Source organism: Dermacentor andersoni, chromosome 1, assembly GCF_023375885.2.
Source record: "Dermacentor andersoni chromosome 1, qqDerAnde1_hic_scaffold, whole genome shotgun sequence".
Taxonomy (NCBI): domain Eukaryota; kingdom Metazoa; phylum Arthropoda; class Arachnida; order Ixodida; family Ixodidae; genus Dermacentor; species Dermacentor andersoni.
Window position 1 is genome coordinate 258,090,513 of NC_092814.1, and position 20,171 is coordinate 258,110,683.

At 47.7% G+C, this 20,171-nt stretch overlaps 1 protein-coding gene across 3 annotated transcripts in view; it reads left to right on the plus strand.

The window, feature by feature from the left end:
• Positions 1-20,171, plus strand: part of LOC126547839 (uncharacterized) — a 91,522-nt gene that overhangs the window by 15,115 nt on the left and 56,236 nt on the right. For 2 of the 3 annotated variants that reach the window (XM_050195852.2, XM_050195853.2), the window contains exon 7: positions 15,103-15,226. In XM_050195852.2, the coding sequence (XP_050051809.1) occupies positions 15,103-15,226 (124 nt within the window). Of the gene's footprint in view, positions 1-15,102; positions 15,227-18,708; positions 19,033-20,171 lie in introns of those variants that run through there. The other variant, XM_055063682.2, reaches the window with a different exon arrangement.

Genomic DNA, 20,171 nt, shown 5'->3' on the forward strand with positions numbered 1-20,171 from the left:
AGAACCCCAGGTGGTCGAAATTTCCGGAGTCCCCCACTACGGCGTGCCTCATAATCAGAAAGTGGTTTTGGCACGTAAAACCCCATAATTTTATTTTTATTTTTAACGCACAGAGGGTGTTTCTACGGAGACCTTAAGAAATATTTAAAAACAGCCGTTACGAAATAAAAGGATGGTTCTTTCAGAGACATGCCGTCAGTGGTGATGACCACGAGGGGACAGGTGATGCATGGTAATTAGTTGCTAATTAAAGGGACACTAAAAGCAAATATTAAGTCCAGCTAAAGCGATAGTGCTCGAGAATCTCTAAGGTGTCAACATTATTCTGAACAGAGCCTTAATACAGTAGCTGACTGTTTATTCAAACCTCATGGGGACTGCGGAAATGTCTAAATAAACAGGTGTCCGAAAAAGCAGATTAAGAAAAAAAAAAAAAAAAGAAATCCTTTATTTCCATGCACTTATTCGGGATCGGCAGTAGGCTTGAAGAAATCGTGAATGCACCGTTGCACGCTGTTCTGTTTACGCGCAATCAGATAAGCCTGAATCTCGGAGAGGGTCGTACGGTCACTATAGGCAGCTGAAAGCACAGTCACTGCTTGTACACGCTCTGCATGTGACGGCAGCATAGCACATGGTGCATCATCTTTCAACTCGGAGTCATCGTAAGGCGGTGCAGCAGAAACCTGACGAATTATCTTGTCGTCGTCGAGTTCTGCGCATGTCAGTACAGCAGTGTCAGCACCTGTGAAACTGTCAAATGAGGCTGTTTCCGGAATCGCAATGCAACCACTGCGTAGGTCTCGGCAGAACATCTTCAGCGTCAGTAGGGAGCACATCGGAAGGCGACAAATCCTAGGCCTCCCGGCACCCACTTGCCGGCATTCCCTAGCGCAGTCTGTGCGGGCACAGTCGGCGCCACTAGACACTTATGTGATGTTTCCGTATGCCGCATTGGATCACCGCAACCTCGACACAGCACACAAAGCAAACACCACCACGCCGTCACGCCAACACCAGTCGCACAAACGAAAAACGTGGCCTACTCGCAGCGTCGTGCACAAAGAAACAAACAAATAAGCTGCTGGATTGTCTTGACATTACTTACTAAGCTGAGACCAGAACTGCTGTAGCAACTCTATCAAACCAGGCAGAAACGATGATGATGAGCGGGGATTTTCAGTACCGCCACTTCGTGGGGCAGCAAGGAGGCTCCGTTCAAAACAAAAATGGCGTTCAGCAAGTCGAACCATGCACCGGTCAGAGTCTGTGCATGGTGCTCTCGATCGAGTTGGCTCGAGGAGCGTCCGAAAAATCCGACGAGAGGTTGCAAGGTGTCCGAACTTTCGGCAGTTGTTATACATTATGGTCTATGGGGAGAATGGCGGTGCCGTGAAGCAGATCGAATAATCAAGCATGTCGGAATTTTTCAAGTCTGAAAAATCAGTCGGTGACTGTAATTGAGAAATCGAGGTAAATACAGGACATGGTTAGAGACTACCTTGGGACATTCAAGTACTTGGCCAATGACGAAAGCACTCCCCACTTAAATTCTGTCTTTAGTACTCAACCATTCGTTGCAAAAAACATCCTTGTATTGTAAGACAAAATAAAATGCTACTTGTCCAATTCTATTTCATTTTTTTTAGAAAAGGAACAAATTGAAATTACCCTTGACAAGAACATGGGCGGTCGCAAGGTTTCATTTTCGCTCAACTTCACTCCGCCCGCTGTCACGATCCGCCCGGGTTTGTGAACGAGGGAGGGCTCAAGGCACCCACCATTACAGTGACGCTCTGCAGCATGGTGGTGGTGAAAGGTGACTGACCGCCAAGCAGCTGTGCTCGTTGGTGTTTTTTTGGTGCGGTGACCAATGTTGCCCACCGAGCTTGGCGGGCCAACGATGATTATGCCTGAGGGGGTGTCACATGCTTGTCACACCCCTTACCCCCAGTTAGTTTGTTCAATACAAACAAAATATATCCAGGCTCATGTCCAGGCTCAATGTAAAAAATAACATGTCCCAGCCAGGTCAACAGCGCCTGTTATAGGTCGATCCACATGACGGACCACGTCTGCAGGCCGATCGGTCACGTGATGTGACGTCAAGGCCTGCCGCGGTCCGGCGCAGAGCACAACCACACAGCGGACTGCCACATAGCAGACGACAGAGCAGACCAACCAGCTACACTAACGCTTTTCCGCGTTATCTTGTAATCATTCCTGCTCGACTCCCACAAAGCAGGGAACTGCTCAACGAGAGATACAAAATAAAAAGCCTGCTCGTCACTCCAAGAGGATACGGTGTTTAAAAAATATATCTGCTGCACGCACATGTAAGCAGAACGGCGGACATGAAATGACTGGCTTTCGCTGAGCCGAAAACTAGCTTGGATTTCGCTGAAGACACTCTGTTGCCGGACAACATTCGTTGGCTACGCCAAAATCGCTGCGGTTTGCGTGCGGTCTGCCTCCAAAACTGAAGCAGGAAAAGCCTCGGCGATTTGTTGGACCGTGAGGGTCGCGGTCTTGTGCGGGCCAACGGCGGTACGCACGAACTGGTGACGTCCTATCATGTGATGCGCGGACCACGGTCCAAAATAGCAATTTGGTCCGTCGTGTGGATCGGCCTTATCCAGGCGAGGAACGGTCCGGCGGCCTCCGCATTCGAGTGCTTTGTCTGGGCACCGGTGTTGACGGGCCATGTGTGGCAACACTGGGGGCTGCCTGAGCCAGCCACACTCTGTCCAAAGGGTGCACAGTGGCTAGCCTTGAGAGTGCTGCCGGTCTTGACACCGGCCAACAGGCGCTTCACCACTGGCAACACTTGCCGCCTCCGAGGTGGGCGGTGCTTTGCTGGAAGTGACTGGTGTTGCCGCAGGTCTTCTGAAGCGGCAGCCGAGGGTGCAAGCCAGGTCCTGAGGAGAGGCCTAACATGATCAGCGTGCCTGTGCCACATGGTCCCGTTTGGCATGCAGACGAGCAGCTATCAGGAGATGCAACCTGTCCGGCAGACCAGGGTGGGCCAGGACGGAAGTTCCTGGCAAAGACTGGAATTCCCGACTCCGGCAACGGCCCGGGACGGCACCCTCGGGCAGCAGCCAGCTTCTGCTTCAGCTGGTTCAGGAGCACTGTGGATCAGAGGTTCGGATGCAAGACGTCCAAGGGTGTATTGACCATTCGATCCAGCAGGAGCTCACAGGGGGCACGGTCATTGACATCGTGGGGCGTGGTTCGGTACTGGAACAGTACCCGGGCAACCTGTGTCCGGAAATCTCCAGCCTGCACCATGTGAGCGATGTCCAGGCCAGGCCACCATCTTGGTCTTTTCCACGCCAGGATGACCCGCATGCAGCAACTGCAGGACCCTGGACCAGCGACTTTGTGGGATCACCATCCTGGAACCCCACTGTAGGCAGCCCTGCTGCGGGCTCAGCTCAGCGGCCTTGTGGCTATAGGCCCGTTGAACCAACTCCTCCCCTCAGGACACCTTCTTGACCCCCCGAGACAGGACTGGGTCCTGGCTGGTCGCCTGTGACACTGCGGATCTGGACAGTACATCCGGGTATGCATGCTCTAGCATGAACACTTCAGCAAGCTCTGGAACAGCAGCAGGCACCTCTGGCAGGGACAGGCGGCTTAGGGCATCAGCAGGTCCCAGGTCCTTCTCCAGACAGTAGACCAGCTGGTTGCTGTAGGCCGCCAGCCTCAAGGCCCAGTGTACCACTCGAAATGATGCCTGCACGGTAACTGCCTTGTCAGGCCCTAGCAGCCGCAACAGCGGCTTGTGGACCATGACTGCCCTGAACTTCCAGCCCCACAGGTACTTGTGAAAGTGCTCGACCCCGAACATAAGGGCCAGGCCTTCCTTGTCCAGCTGGCCGTAACGTTGCTTTGCAGCATGAAGCTGACGAGAAGCAAACAACTCTGGATATTCCTGGCCATCCTTGTCCTAGTGCGCCAGGACAGCTCCCACGCCGTACGGCGACGCACCCATGGTCACGACGACAGGCTTGGCCGCATTGAAGTGTACCAGCACTGGAACCTTTGTCATTAGCTCCTTGCTGCTCTGGAAGGCCACATCCTGCTCCTCCTCCCAGACTCACTGCTGACCATTGCGAAGCCAAAGGTGGAGTGGCTGTAGATGCGCCGACTGGTTCGGCAGGAAACTCCTATAGAAGTTGCTGAGGCCGAGGTGGCATTGAAGCTCCTTCTGGGGTTTAGGCACCTTGAGCACAGCATCAACCTTTCCGGGGGGCTGGAGCCAGGCCAGCCTGGGAAATGAAATGTCCCAGGTACTGAACACTGGGGTCTAGGAAAACACACTTTTCCAGCTTGAGATTGGCATCCTGCAATCGGGCCAGGACGTTGTGAAGGTTCTGCTGGTGGTCCCAGTCGTCGGTACCGGTAACCAGGTTGTTGACCAAGTACACCACCTCATGCCCCTGAAAAGGTTGTCCATCTCCCTCTGAAAAATGGCTGGGGCTGCACAGCATCATGCCCGAAGCATCGATGGACACGCCAGGGAAGATATGCTTGAACAGTTTCCCGGCCATGACTCACACGCTGGCCCCTGTGTCCAACTCCATGGAAATGGGGTGCCTGCAGACTTCGACAGTCAGCATGTACGGGGGCACAGACGACAGAACAAGGCCTGTGGGTCACATGTTGAAGATTGGTGGCTCCTTCGCCACGACTTGGAGCCTGGCCGCGGAAGAACTTGAGCCTCCTACCGCATATCCCCGCCACGTGCCCTTGCGATGGCTACCCTGGCCGCGAGCTTATGTTGAACCTGGGCGGGATCCAGGCTGCTGCTGCAGTCTGCCGTTTTTCCTCCCCCTTTGGCATACCCATGCCAGGTGCCCAGTTTTTCCACATGTGAAGCATTGTGCTTGAGAGCACTGGCACTGTGAGGTGGAGTGGGCACCACCACAGCGACTGCAGGCGCTGCCCTTTGTCGCCAACTTGTTAACCGCAGCCTGTCCGGACAGGCCGCCATTGGAATATGAACCTGGCAACGTTTAACGCTAGAACGTTATCTAGTGAGGCGAGTCTAGCAGTGCTATTGGAGGAATTAGAGGGCAGTAAATGGGATATAATAGGGCTCAGTGAAGTTAGGAGGCCAAAAGAAGCATATACAGTGCTAAAAAGCGGGCACGTCCTGTGCTACCGCGGCCTAGAGGAAAGAAGACAACTAGGAGTCGGATTCCTGATTAATAAGAATATAGCTGGTAACATACAGGAATTCTATAGCATTAACGAGAGGGTGGCAGGTCTTGTTGTTAAACTTAATAAGAGGTACAAAATGAAGATTGTACAGGTCTACGCCCCTACATCCAGTCATGATGACCAGGAAGTCGAATGCTTCTATGAAGACGTGGAATCGGCGATGGGTAGAGTGAAAACCAAATACACTATACTAATGGGCGACTTTAATGCCAAGGTAGGCAAGAAGCAGGCTGGAGACAAGGCAGTAGGGGAATATGGCATAGGCACTAGGAATAGCAGGGGGGAGTTATTAGTCGAGTTTGCGGAACAGAATAATATGAGGATAATGAATACTTTCTTCCGCAAGCGGGATAGCCGAAAGTGGACGTGGAGGAGCCCGAACGGCGAGACTAGAAATGAAATAGACTTCATACTCTGCGCTAACCCTGGCATCATACAAGATGTGGACGTGCTCGGCAAGGTGCGCTGCAGTGACCACAGGATGGTAAGAACTCGAATTAGCCTAGACCTGAGGAGGGAACGGAAGAAACTGGTACATAAGAAGCCGATCAATGAGTTAGCGGTAAGAGGGAAAATAGAGGAATTCCAGATCAAGCTACAGAACAGGTATTCGGCTTTAACTCAGGAAGAGGACCTTAGTGTTGAAGCAATGAATGACAATCTTGTGGGCATCATTAAGAAGTGTGCAATGGAAGTCGGTGGTAACTCGATTAGGCAGGATACCAGTAAACTATCGCAGGCGACGAAAGATCTGATCAAGAAACGCCAATGTATGAAAGCCTCTAACCCTACAGCTAGAATAGAACTGGCAGAACTTTCGAAGTTAATCAACAAGCGTAAGACAGCTGACATAAGGAAGTATAATATGGATAGAATTGAACATGCTCTCAGGAATGGCGGAAGCCTAAAAACAGTGAAGAAGAAACTAGGAATTGGCAAGAATCAGATGTATGCGTTAAGAGACAAAGCCGGCAATATCATTACTAATATGGATGAGATAGTTCAAGTGGCTGAGGAGTTCTATAGAGATTTATACAGTACCAGTGGCACCCACGACGATAATGGAAGAGAAAATAGTGTAGAGGAATTCGAAGTCCCAAAGGTAACGCCGGAAGAAGTAAAGAAAGCCTTGGGAGAAATGCAAAGGGGGAAGGCAGCTGGGGAGGATCAGGTAACAGCAGATTTGTTGAAGGATGGTGGGCAGATTGTTCTAGAGAAACTGGCCACCCTGTATACGCAATGCCTCATGACGTCGAGCGTACCGGAATCTTGGAAGAACGCTAACATAATCCTAATCCATAAGAAAGGGGACGCGAAAGACTTGAAAAATTATAGACCGATCAGCTTACTGTCCGTTGCCTACAAAATATTTACTAAGGTAATCGCAAATAGAATCAGGAACACCTTAGACTTCTGTCAAGCAAAGGACCAGGCAGGATTCCGTAAAGGCTACTCAACAATAGATCATATTCACACTATCAATCAGGTGATAGAGAAATGTGCGGAATATAACGAACCCTTATATATAGCTTTCATTGATTATGAGAAAGCGTTTGATTCTGTCGAAACCTCAGCAGTCATGGAGGCATTAAGGAATCAGGGTGTAGACGAGCCGTATGTAAAAATACTGAAAAATATCTATAGCGGCTCCACAGCCACCGTAGTCCTCCATAAAGAAAGCAACAAAATCCCAATAAAGAAAGGCGTCAGGCAGGGAGATACGATCTCTCCAATGCTATTCACAGCGTGTTTACAGGAGGTATTCAGAGACCTGGATTGGGAAGAATTGGGGATAAAAATTAATGGAGAATACCTTAGTAACTTGCGATTCGCTGATGATATTGCCTTGCTTAGTAACTCAGGGGACCAATTGCAATGCATGCTCACTGACCTGGAGAGGCAAAGCAGAAGAGTGGGTCTAAAAATTAATCTGCAGAAAACTAAAGTAATGTTTAACAGTCTCGGAAGGGAACAGCAGTTTACGATAGGTAGCGAGGCACTGGAAGTGGTAAGAGAATACATCTACTTAGGACAGGTAGTGACTGCTGATCCAGATCATGAGAGTGAAATAATCAGAAGAATAAGAATGGGCTGGGGTGCGTTTGGCAGGCATTCGCAGATCATGAACAGCAGGTTGCCATTATCCCTCAAGAGAAAAGTGTATAATAGCTGTGTCTTACCAGTACTCACGTACGGGGCAGAAACCTGGAGGCTTACGAAAAGGGTTCTACTCAAATTGAGGACGACGCAACGAGCTATGGAAAGAAGAATGATAGGTGTAACGTTAAGGGATAAGAAAAGAGCAGATTGGGTGAGGGAACAAACGCGAGTTAATGACATCTTAGTTGAAATCAAGAAAAAGAAATGGGCATGGGCAGGACATGTAATGAGGAGGGAAGATAACCGATGGTCATTAAGGGTTACGGACTGGATCCCAAGGGAAGGGAAGCGTAGCAGGGGGCGGCAGAAGGTTAGGTGGGCGGATGAGATTAAGAAGTTTGCAGGGACGGCATGGCCGCAATTAGTACATGACCGGGGTTGTTGGAGAAGTATGGGAGAGGCCTTTGCCCTGCAGTGGGCGTAACCAGGCTGATGATGATGATGATGATGATGATGATGTTAACCGCAGACGGTGAGCCCGTCGCACGTGCAATCTCGCCGGTAACCTTGGTTGTAGCTTAAATCGCCAGCGCTGCCTTCACGGCGTTGTCCAGCGAGGGGTCGGGTAGCTTCAGGAGTCGCGTCTGCATGGCGGGGTTGTTTATGCCACAGACGAAACGGTTCCGGAGCAACGAGTCCAGCTGGTCCCCAAAGGCGCAAGCACTCGCTAACCCGCATAGCACAGCAACGAAGTCTCTCCTTCCTGGCGACTCCGGTTGTTGAAGTGGAAACGCTCCATTAGCATGGGCGGTCCCGGGCTGAAATGCAAATTCAGTATGATGAACAACTCAATCAACTTCTTAACATGCAGTGTGGCTGGCTTGAGGAAATTGAGCAGGAGACTGAAGAGCAGGAGACTGAAGACGCGGGTCCTGCAGCTGCCCAGGAAAATGTCCCGCTGTTTGGCTTCGGGTGTGTCGTTTGCCTGGAGGAACACACGGACTTGCTCCTCGTAGACTACCCAGGTGGACCTATCTCCCTCGAACGGCTCCAGCCTCCCGTGCAGCGGCATGGCTGCTGGAATGGGGGGGCGGTGCTTCGCCGCTCATGGTGGCGTGGGTTGATAAGTGGGCATTGATCGCCACTGTAACAATCCGCCCGGCTTTGTGAACGAGGGGTGGCTCGAGGCACCCACTGTTATAGTGACTCTCTGTAGCGTGTTGGTGATGGTGAACATTGACTGACCGCCGAGCAGCCGTGCGTGTCGGTGTTTATTTGGTGCGGTGACCAATGTTGCCTGACGGGCCAACGAAGATTATGCCTGAGAGGGCGTCACATGCTTGTCACACCGACGCTTTCGTGTTTCACTAGTTTCATTATCGCGTAGTGCTGCGCTGATTTTGCTGGCTCGCGAAACTCATACAAACTGCATGTAGCAGACAATTTAACTTCCATGTGATGTCGTGGGATGCCCGAACGGTCTATGCCACTGGACCAAAAAGCAGCTGCAGCCGCACTCCATCGCTCTGTCTTGGCTCGGTTCCTTCAAGGCTCTGCGTTTGCGTTTTGGGCAAAAAGAAGGTACCGATGTCTGTCGGGCGCCGTTTTACTCACAGACGGCAGCAAAGGGTGGTGATGCCGTATGCAACGTCACCACTTACCCGGTTAGGTGGCTGGAGACTTGAAAGGCATTGAGATCCTTCAGGTGCACTTTTCTCGTAAACTAAGTCTTTTCTTGGCGTGAAACAAGCGTTGCAAGGTTTCTGGAATGGTATTTAAACAGTCCACGTCGACTTAGTATTTGCCTTTAGTGTTCCTTTAAAAAAAAAGCTAAGAACATTTAAACTTCTTCTTTCAGCGGGCTTATCGTAACTAAAATTGAAGCAAGCTCTCCGTACAAGCCATATCAACTTTTGGTTCTAGAAAAATGGGATTACCTGCGGAATTGTGGCACGCCAAAATGCATCTATTGCATTGTGATGCCGCCTTGCAGGGACGTCTGCGTCAGCAGGCGTTTGGTGTGTTGCGACACCACGTACCCGAGCACATGAGGGTTGGACCCTCCCGCGTGTAGCTGTGCACGGCTTAGCCGTGTCCGGGGAAAAGAGGGTCCTGGGGGTTGAGCAGATGCCGAGTGTTTGGACCTTTAAGGCCCCTCGGCGGAAGCAACACACCTCTTTAGCCTCTGCTTCACGTAGACGGCACCTCTGGATTGACCCACCCAGAGGAAATCGGCAGTCGCCTTTTCCCGTCTCTCTCTTCGCACACCTTCGTCTTTCCCTCTCTCTTTTAGTCTTTCCTTTCTTCTTTTTCTTGTGATAACTTCCAACATTCCTGGCGCCGAGGGTTAACCTGGTGTGCTATGACCTACCTTGGTTATAACATATGTGGTTATAGCGACGACGTACAGTTGGCATGGTAGGCCTTGTTTCACCACATGCCCTGCCTTGTCCCCTTGTTGGGCTCGGTGGTGGGTGACTGACATCGTCGCTGTATGCTCAACATATTTCATGGGAACTTCCAACTCCTTCTCAACCGATCGTCCCTCTAAAAGGGGGCGCACCGATGCTACATTTCAGTTTTTTCTAAAAGACGCTCAGACTTTCCCGAAATTTCACGTTGTCCACAGTGATAAACCTGACAAGAAAGCAAGAACGGTTTCACCATTCGTTGTGGCGAAGTATCTCACAGAGACCATTGGAGGCTGCTATAAAATCACCAAGCTGGCCATTGGGGACCTATTACTCGAACTGAAAGACAAAGCACAACATGACAAGCTAACAAACCTTGTACAACTTGGAGACATTCCTGTCAGTGCAACAGCACACCGAACCATGAATACGGCCAACGGTGTAATTTCTGACATTGACTTGATGGACTTGACCGAAGAACTCCTGGAAGGATGGAAGGGTGAAAACGTAATAAGTGTACAAAGAATAAAGATCAGACGTGACAACAAGGAGCTGCCAACTAAGCACCTGATAGTTACCTTTGGCTCTAGCACGTTACCAGAGACATTAGAAACTGGATATACCAAAATCAGAGTACGACCGTACATCCCAAACCCACGACGTTGTTTTAAATGCCAGAGGTTTGGTCACACTTTCCAGAGCTGCCGAGGGCGGCTAACATGTGCAAAATGTGGCATCAATGATCACTCTGCAGATGACTAAGGCTGAGCCCCGTTGTAGCAATTGTAATGGTGGCCACCCTGCATATTCTCGATCATGCGCAGTCTGGAAGAAAGAAAAAGAAATAATTGCGATAAAGGTAAAGGAAAACATAACTTTCAGAGAAGCAAGGCAACGCATCTCACCAACATTCGCATAGAGCGCATCTTTTGCTGAAGTGGTATGTTGGGGGGCAGTACCACAATGGCACTTGGCGGACGCTAGTGCCACGCGTAGCGAGCGCGCGGCAATGCCACCCGCCCCCATGGTGGGAGCAGCGAAGGCTGCCCTACCTCTCCTGAACTTGACCACAACGGAGGCCTCTGCTAGTGCTGGCACCAGTCAGCGCAGCTCAGAGGTCAAGACAAGCCCATCAACCACCAGGACGGTGGGCTCCAAGGCCTTGTCTTCCGAGACAAGGCCTTCACGGAAAACATACCGCTAGCAAGAGCACGTGTCCAGTTCCTCGCAAGAGGCCATGGACACAACACCCAGTCAGAAGGCGCAGTTGACGCCTAAGGAGCGGCGCGATTTTGTCGACCACTCCAGGAAAGACAAAACTCCAATTACAGGATTCCAAATAGGCACTGTAAGCTAAACCAAGTTCATTCCAAGTTCAAACCAAGTTAACCAAGTTCAAACCAAGTTATTAAAAACCCTTGCGGGAGTGACTGTTTCCCTGTAGTTCTATGCACACCAATGTCTAATGAATGTCCTCCACAATTACCTCGCTGAAAAACTGACTCAGCTGACTAGGAAAAGTTCAAAAATCTTTCTTCTTTATCCTGGGACGACATGTGTCCTTTAAGCATAGATGCTGCGGTTAAATATTTTACGGTTTTTCTCCTTGACACCTCCTCCAAATGTATCCCTGTAACAAGTGGATTGTCCACAGAATGCTGTCTTCCATGGTGGAACGATAAGTGTCGAATAGCGCGTAAGAAGCAGAACAAGGCATGGGGTTTACTTCGGGATTCTCCGAAAAGCAGGTTAAATCCCAGGGACGGAGAACGTGGCGACAAGCTAGAAGAGAGAGTTGGAGAAAGTATGTATTGGACATTAACTCTTACACTGATGAAACAAAAGTTTGGAATAGAGTGAATAGAATAAAGGGTCGACAGCCTTACTCGCTGCCTTTGGTGAATACTCAAGGCGACAGCATGGAAGATCAGGCGAACTTTCTTGGCGCACATTTCGAGCAGATATCCAGCTCATTGCACTACTCTGAAACATTCCAAAGGTACAAAAGGCAAATAAAAGGGCAACCATTAGAACGGAAAAGCACAAAATGCGAGGCATACAATAGACCTTTTTGCATGGCAGAGCTTCAGGCAGCCCTAAACAGCTGCAACAAATCTGCCCCCGGTTCTGACCACATCCTATATGAAATGCTAAAACACTTGCCGTCTGAAACACAAAAAAAAAAAACCTTGTTTGTCTCTACAATTCTATATGGTCGTCCGGCCACATTCCCTCTGCTTGAAAGAGGCCATCATAATTCCCATTTTGAAACAGGGTTAGAACCCTTCTTTGGCAAATAGTTCTAGGCCTGTAGCATTGACGAGCTGCTTATGCAAAGTTTTTGAGAAGATGGTAAACAGTCGCCTGGTCCACTATCTAGAAATAAACAAGAAATTAGACCCATATCAATGTGGTTTCAGAGAAGGCAGATCAACGACAGATCAGCTTGTACGAATGGAAATGTACATCAGAGGTGCATTTGTCCACAAACAGCTTGTATTATCAGTGTTTCTTGACATGGAGAGGGCGTATGATACTACGTGGCGCTTCAGGATCCTTCGGGATCTTTCTGCAATGGGCATTCGCGGCAACTTGCTGAGAATAACTGAAAGTTATCGCTGTGACAGGACATTTCGTGTTAGAGTTGGCAATGTGCAATCTTGACCATTCATACAGGAGACAGGTGTACCGCAGGGTGGAGTACTGAGCTGTATGCTATTTATTGTTAAAATGAACTCCCTACACACCATTGAATTAATAAAGGCAGTCCACAAGAAGAAGAACACAGTTGTGTGAAGAACGCAGTTAGTTGTGAAGGCGCTGGTCCTGTCGTTTGTGTTCTTCTTGAGTCCTGGTCTTCTGCGCCTTGCCTTTATTAATTCAAGCATGAACCAACTAGCCAAAGCAAGAGTTTTACCTACACACCATATTACCTCGCACACTCTTCTACTCCGTCTATGTGGACAATGTATAGATAGGGTTCAGATCGTGTAACCTTAGCATTTGCGGGAGGCAGCTACAGCTTGGCTTGAATAGATTCTCAAAGTGGGCGGAGGAGAATGGTTTTAGATCGAACCCTCAAAAAAGCACATGTGTCCTGTTCTCAAACAAGACAGGTGTACTACCACAACCAGATATTGACCTTAATGGAGAAAGACTAACTGCCAGCCTTGAACACAAATTCTTAGGTGTTATCTTGGACACAAAACTTAACTTCATTCCCCACTTAAAATATCCTAAAGAAAAGTGCCTGAAGACCATGAACCTCCTCAAGCTGCTCTCTCGAACAACCTGGGGCAGTGACAGGAAGTGTCTGCTTAGCTTGTATAAGAGTCTCGTACCATCACGCCTCGACTACGGAGCCGTGGTGTACCACTCCGCAACTGAGAGTGCGCTAAAGATTCTCGACCCAGTCCACAACCTCGGTATATGACTGAACAGGCACCTTTAGAACGAGCCCTGTTGAAAGTCTGTACGTGGAGTCCAACGAATGGTCCTTGCACTTACGCAGAACATTCTTAAGTTTTTCATACTACACTAAGGTAAAATCAGACACCGAACATCCATGTCATTACATCGTTAGCGACCTGTCCGTTGCCAGACTTTACAGTAACTGCTCACATATTAGAACTCCTTTGAGCCTACGCTTGGAAGCAATGGCAGAAGAAACAGACATCCATCTCCCAGAAAATATTCTAATGCCTCCCAATTGCCTTCCACCGCCTTGGGAATGGCAAACCATGGAATGCAATATCTCTTTTGTCAAAATAACAAAACGTGCACCTGAGGCACACATACGGTCACACTTTGTCGAACTCCAAGCGAAGTACTGCTGTGCCGAGTTTTATACAGATGCTTCCAAATCATCTGCTGGTGTTGCGTATGCAGCTCTTGGGCCATATTTTTCCACCTCCGGTATTCTAAATCCCGACACAAATATTTTTATGGCTGAAGCGTACGCGATACTCTCAGCTGTAAAGCACATCAGACAAACAAATCTCAATGAGGCCATCATCTTCACAGATTCATTAAGCGTAGTAAGGGCCTTAGTGAGTTTTCGAAAACATAAGAACCCTGTTTTTAATGAACTATACACACAACTATGCTTAGCCTAATGTACAACCAAAACATCATCCTATGTTGGGTACCTGGCCATAGGGGCATAAAAGGTAATGTAGCTGCTGACGAAACTGCAACGTCAGTCGCCTTTAATGAAACGGATATGAATAAACCCATACCAGCAACAGAATTTAAGCCCTTCTTACGATAAAACTGAGGAAGTACAGGCAGGACCAATGGGATAATGCAGTAGTGAATAAGCTACACATTATCAAACCAAAATTAGGGAACTGGGTATCTGAAGGAACACCAAGACATAACGAAGTGCTTCTTTGTAGATTAATAGGACATACGTACGCCACCCACTCCTACCTTTTGACGGGAAGCGAACCTCCGACATGTACCAAATGTGGCAACAGGCTTACAGTTATTCATGTTCTTATCCAATGCACTGAAATAGAGGCAGAAAGGAAAAAGTACTTCCCCTCCGCTTATCTCCAACACATACCGTTACACCCAGCATTCTTTCTGAGCAATGAACCCCTTTTTACTTTTCAAACAATGTTAAACTTTTTAACTGCAACTGACACCTTAAATGTAATTTGGCCAGGCTACTTGTAGCATGGCTTCCACCTGGAGGTCGTAGCTGCAATGAAACCATTTTCTAGAGCACGTGCCTCCCAGCCCGTGCTTTCAAGGCCTTGCTGAGGCACTAGTGCTATAGCCATTACATATTGTTACGGGTTTAAAAACAGTCAGACGTATATTTACAGGATATTTACAATAATCGTAGCGGCTGACAAGATGGTAGACAGCGCGCGAAGTCCAGAGCGTCGTTTTCTTCCGACCAAGCTGACATCTTCTTCATCAGCGTGTCACAATATTTTACTGATCATCCATATCTCGTGAAACATCTATTGTCATCGCAGACACGATCAATCACGGTCATTTTTTAATATGTATATACTTGTATTTTACGTACTTTAGAGCGAATAAACTTGAGGCCCTTTTACAGCCACATTGCACCACATGTATATTTCGCACTTTCTAGCGAATATTTTTACGCCTCTATACAGCCGTGTTTAATGTACTCCCCGCAACTAAAACTCATATATCATTGAGAAGCACAAATCATCGGCTTGGCGCTCTTAGGCCACATCTGGCCCTTGCGCCAATAAACGCTACAAATCAATCAATGCATTGTCATGCCCACTTTCTTTAACCTTCCTGTTACACTTCTGAGGACAGTTCATATTTTCGGGTTTGATGCAGAATGGTGATATTACCTTGTTTTGCATTCCAGAATGAAGGCCGTGTAGGGCACAACAGCGGTGCCTTGGTGAAAGCAGCACAAAAGGCTGAAGAATTTCTTCGTAAACGATGCCTTGGTAGCAGTATTGATGCCAAGAGATTTTTCTGGAATGAAGGTAAGATAACCCTGGGCATACTGACTGTGTCAGTAACCTCTTGTCCTTGTCTGTATTTGGCACAGCATCTTTTCTGAAGCATCATGAACCAACTCGCCCAACAATAAGTTTTATTTTGAATAGAATACCATTTTGCTCAGGATATGTACTTGTTTATCTCTGAAGCATTTTTGCCCATGTCAATTGAAAGTAATACAAATGTAGACTTGTTTTGTTGTAACGTACATGTATTACCAATAATGCACTCCTTAAAAACAAATTAGGCCTTTTTTCATGTGACCTTTAAGTTTAGGTAAAGATTTAATATTTAAGCTTATTCTAGTGATTAATTACACAAATGAGCAAACTTATTTCTGTTCATTCTTCCGGAGATCTAGCTCTAGATCAGAACCAAGAAAGTTGCTGTCTGCCACTGCAGCAGACAGTAACAGTACTTGATGGACACATTTGCACATATGTTTATGTTCCCATCACAGTAGACTTGTGGATATAGATGTACAGTAAGAGAGCAATGTGGCCATGGCTGGGGCAGCAAAGACAGTAAAAATAATTTGAACATTCAGCATACTTCAATAGTTGTGGCAGACAGTGGCGTTTATTTATTTTGGGGGAGCAGTTCTCCGCGGACAACTACCCCTCCTCCCCTCCTTGACCCCCCCCCTCTCTCTCTCTCTCTGTGTGTGTGTGTGTGTGGGTGGGTGTGGGTAGGTGGGTGTGTGTGTGTGTGTGGGTGGGTGGGTGGGTGGGTGGGTTGCACACCATGCAAAGACAAACTCCAAGCACTCCCAGGACAAGAATGCTTAAACAACGAGGATGCACATTTTGCAGCCACTCGCATCAAATTATGCTATCATCGTTACGCTATTTTTAAAAATGATGGTATTAAAGAAAAAAACTACAATTTCATTTACGAATTGATACATATATATATATAATGTATGTTGATGACCTACCTGGTACATGACTTGGAAAACCGAACAGCGTTTATTAAACGGGGCCAGGCAAAAACAAGACTGTGCACTATCTTGACAGCTGTAATTATCCGTGACTCCCCTCAGAAGCATTGCAGAAACTGCAGCACTTCCCTTTCTACTAGAACTGTAGAGAGGAGTAGAAGAAGAGAAGAAGCAGTTCCCACAGAAGAGAGGGGGAGGTGACATGAGAAGGCAAGGAAACCCCACTGCTATACGACAGTGGTTGGGGGGACACAGGATAAGCTTAAGTTCAATGTACGGTACAGTACGCTGCTGCTATTTCTGAAGAATAAACGCTATGCAAATTTGTCAAGCAGGCAACTTACGCAGGGCATGCAGAAGCAGAGCCGCATTAATTAAAGCGCACCGCAGGGTCCTCGAGACACTACAGAAGCGGTCGACCATCAAATCAACACTTCTGTGCTCACCGCATTAGCTGTGTGGCTATGGCGTTGCTAGAGGTCGTGGATTTACTCCTAATCGCGGCAGGCACATTTCGACGGGGGCGAAAGAGAAAACACACGTGCACTTAGATTTTGGGACACGTTAAAGAACATCACGGTGTCAAAATTAATCCCGAGTCCGCCACTATGGTGTGCCTCATAATCTGAGTGGTTTTGGCACATACATCCCCATAATTCAATTCAATTTTAATATTTCTGCCACAATGCGATGTGCCATACGAGGCAACGACAATGCTCAACACTCTCAGAGGTTATAAAATATGGCGCACAACACCTCAAGCAAACGCCTCTCCCTGTGTGTCTGTGTACTACACAGACAAAACAGCAATGGTGCACACTAAGTAATGTTTAACATCAACTCACCACTCTCGTGGTAGCCTGAACGTTAAAGAAATTAAGCTTTAGCCGTCATCATCAATGCTAATTATCGTCAATCAAAGCATCCAGCACGGAAAGCTTCGCTTACATCGATTCCCACAGTGCGTGGGATCTGCATAATTTTTATTCTAGATTTAAAAATAAAGGAATGAAGCTTTGCGCTATAACTTCGATAGTATCATATGATGCAAGCTTTACTCACTTTTGGTGACTTGCTCTCCGACTTGTTTGAAGAGATATTTGGAAGTAACTTGTGATCATGGTGTTGTAGTCATCACGCGACGCATATTGTTATTTGATCCCACTCTCGAACTGATGAGGCAAACAGTCCGAAGCAGGGCTGCTTCCTGTTTAGACGCCTTTATGAAAATTACATCTGTTATTCGCAGTAAAATAAGGGCCAGTAGCTCCGAGAGATTTAAAAGCGCCGTCTCTCCTGACACCTGTCTATTTGGCTGTCTATTGGGCTGTCTGGTGTTGAGCGATCGGGCAGTGATGAGATGCTCTCCCTATGTCCATAATTATCCGCCAACTTCGTTCTTGATGCCTTTTATGCGCGTCCCCCCTCCTCGTATCCATCACTCCACTCCCCCTTCCTAACATTCTTTTCCATTAGCCACTTTCACACTCAACAATCACCGGTTTGTTGAACGGTGCAGTGGCTGTGGAATTCCTTTATTTCTGTTTCTACGTGGACTTGAGGCCATTCTCCTACCTGCCCTCCCACCTGTTTCTTGTGGCAGCTTCTTAGCTTCCCTAGCCCAGCATCCCCGTCCTTGATATATTTTGCCGTGCGCAAATCATTGTTCTGTAAGTCTTTCTTGTCCTGTTTTAAAGCGAAGCTTTTTAAAGTGAAGTTTTCTTTGCCTCTTAATTCGACTTTCCCACTGCTGATCCTGCTGCAAGACTGCTGTGGCTGTCTTGCACGCCACAGAAGTATTTTAGAGCGTGTGCAGTCGCCGATTGATTTTTCGGACTCCAAAAATTCCGACATGCTTGATTATTCGGTCTGCTTCATGGAACCGCCATTCTCCCCATAGACCATAATGTATAACAACTGCTGAAAGTTCGGACACCTTGCAACCTCTCGTCTGATTTTTCGGACGCTCCTCGAGCCAACTCGATCGAGAGCACCATGCACCGACTCTGACCGGTGCATGGTTCGACTTGCTGAACGACATTTTTGTTTTGGACGGAGCCTCCTTGCTGCCCCACGAAGTGGTGGTACTGGAAATCCCCGCTCATCATCATCGTTTCTGCCTGGTTTGATAGAGTTGCTACAGCAGTTCTGGTCTCAGCTTAGTAAGTAATGTCAAGACAATCCAGCAGCTTATTTGTTTGTTTCTTTGTGCACGACGCTGCGAGTAGGCCACGTTTTTCGTTTGTGCGACTGGTGTTGGTGTGACGGCATGGTGGTGTTTGCTTTGTGTGCTGTGTCGAGGTTGCGGTGATTGAACGCGGCATACGAAAACATCGCGTCAAGTGTCTAATGGCGCCAACAGTGCCCGCACAGACTGCGCTGGGGCATGCCGGCAAGCGGGTACCGGTAGGCCTAGGATTTGTTGCCTTGCGATGTGCTCCCTACTGATGCCGAAAATGTTCTGCAGAGACCTGCGCAGCAGTTGCATTGCTATTCCGGACACCGTCTCATTTGACACTTTCACAGGTGCTGACACTGCTGTACTGACATGCGCAGAACTCGACGACGGCGAGATCATTCGTCAGGTTTCTGCTGCACCACTGGACGATGACTCCGAGTCGGAAGATGACGCACCATGTGCTACACTGCCGTCACACGCGGAGTGTGTACAAGCAGTAACTGTGCTTTCAGCCGCCTATAGTGAACGTACGACCCTTTCCGAGAGTCAGGCTTATCTGATTGCACATAAACAGAACAGCATGCAATGACGCATTCCTGATTTTTTCAAGCCTACTGCCGAGCCCGAATGAGTGCGTGGAAATAAAGGGTTTCTTTCTTTTTTTTTCTTAATCTGCTTTTTCGGACACCTGTTTATTTGGACATTTCCGCAGTCCCCGTGAGGTCCGAATAAACGGTCCGCGACTGTATATACATGGAAGGAGCGTGGCAGAGAGGAAAGGAGATGCGAGAAACTTGTTTGGACCTTTGCACCTCTGCAGCTCGCTGGGCATCAATCGCCACATTCATAGGCACTTACTACCAGGGCCTGAGCCCCCTCTAAAGTTTTCCAGAGGGCGCAGAGCCCTCCCCTCCCCCCCTTGCTGATGCCGCAGCCTACCCTCCTGTCCCCTCCCCACACACAGACACACTTAAAATGTCATTACCAGAGTTTTGTCATCCACATCATTTGCAGTTTCTTTCGACTTGCTCGACCTTTTCACTTGAAATTTTAATGTGGCTAATAGCTTACTGTATCATTGCTGTTTTGGACGTGCACAGCTTTTAATTCATACTTTTACATTATTTCTTGTAATCCTGACAATAGGTGGACAAGCACATTAGAAGCACTATCGGCGGCTGCCTCATCTGTATTTTCTCACTTCAACATTGTTTTATATTTCCACTGTAAACGCCATGCACATACACAGTATATGTAGATATACACACAGGACAAAGTTTATTAAATGTTTGAAAGAGAAGGAGGTAGCGAATTAAAATTTTTTTCTAAAGGTAGGGATAGCCTGTGCCTAGAGAATGAATGGTGCTGTATGTTCACTTTGCTTCAAATTGCTTTGCGTGCTTTTCTGACCATGAAAAAAAAAACTGCTGACTTCAGTGACCCCATCGGCAGGGTATTTTATTAACGGCGTGTGAAATGCATGTGAATGATATATGTCTCAGTATTGCTTCTCTTTCCAGTAAGCAATGCTAACGACTCTTGAAAAAAAAAAAGCTCTTCTACTAATTTACAACATTTATTAGGGATGAAAACATCGTAACTTACCCGCAGAGGTCATAAATATATACAGGGTTAATAATGAACTATCATACACCCATATTTGAAAAAAAAAAAAATATGAGCAATTGTGTTACTCGAAGAATACCTAGTACATATTGTTTTCGGTAGAGTGGAGCAGCTGCCAGTAATTTTTTCATGACTCTCATTTAATTAGGTCATTGTAATTATCGTATTTACTTGCATAATGATC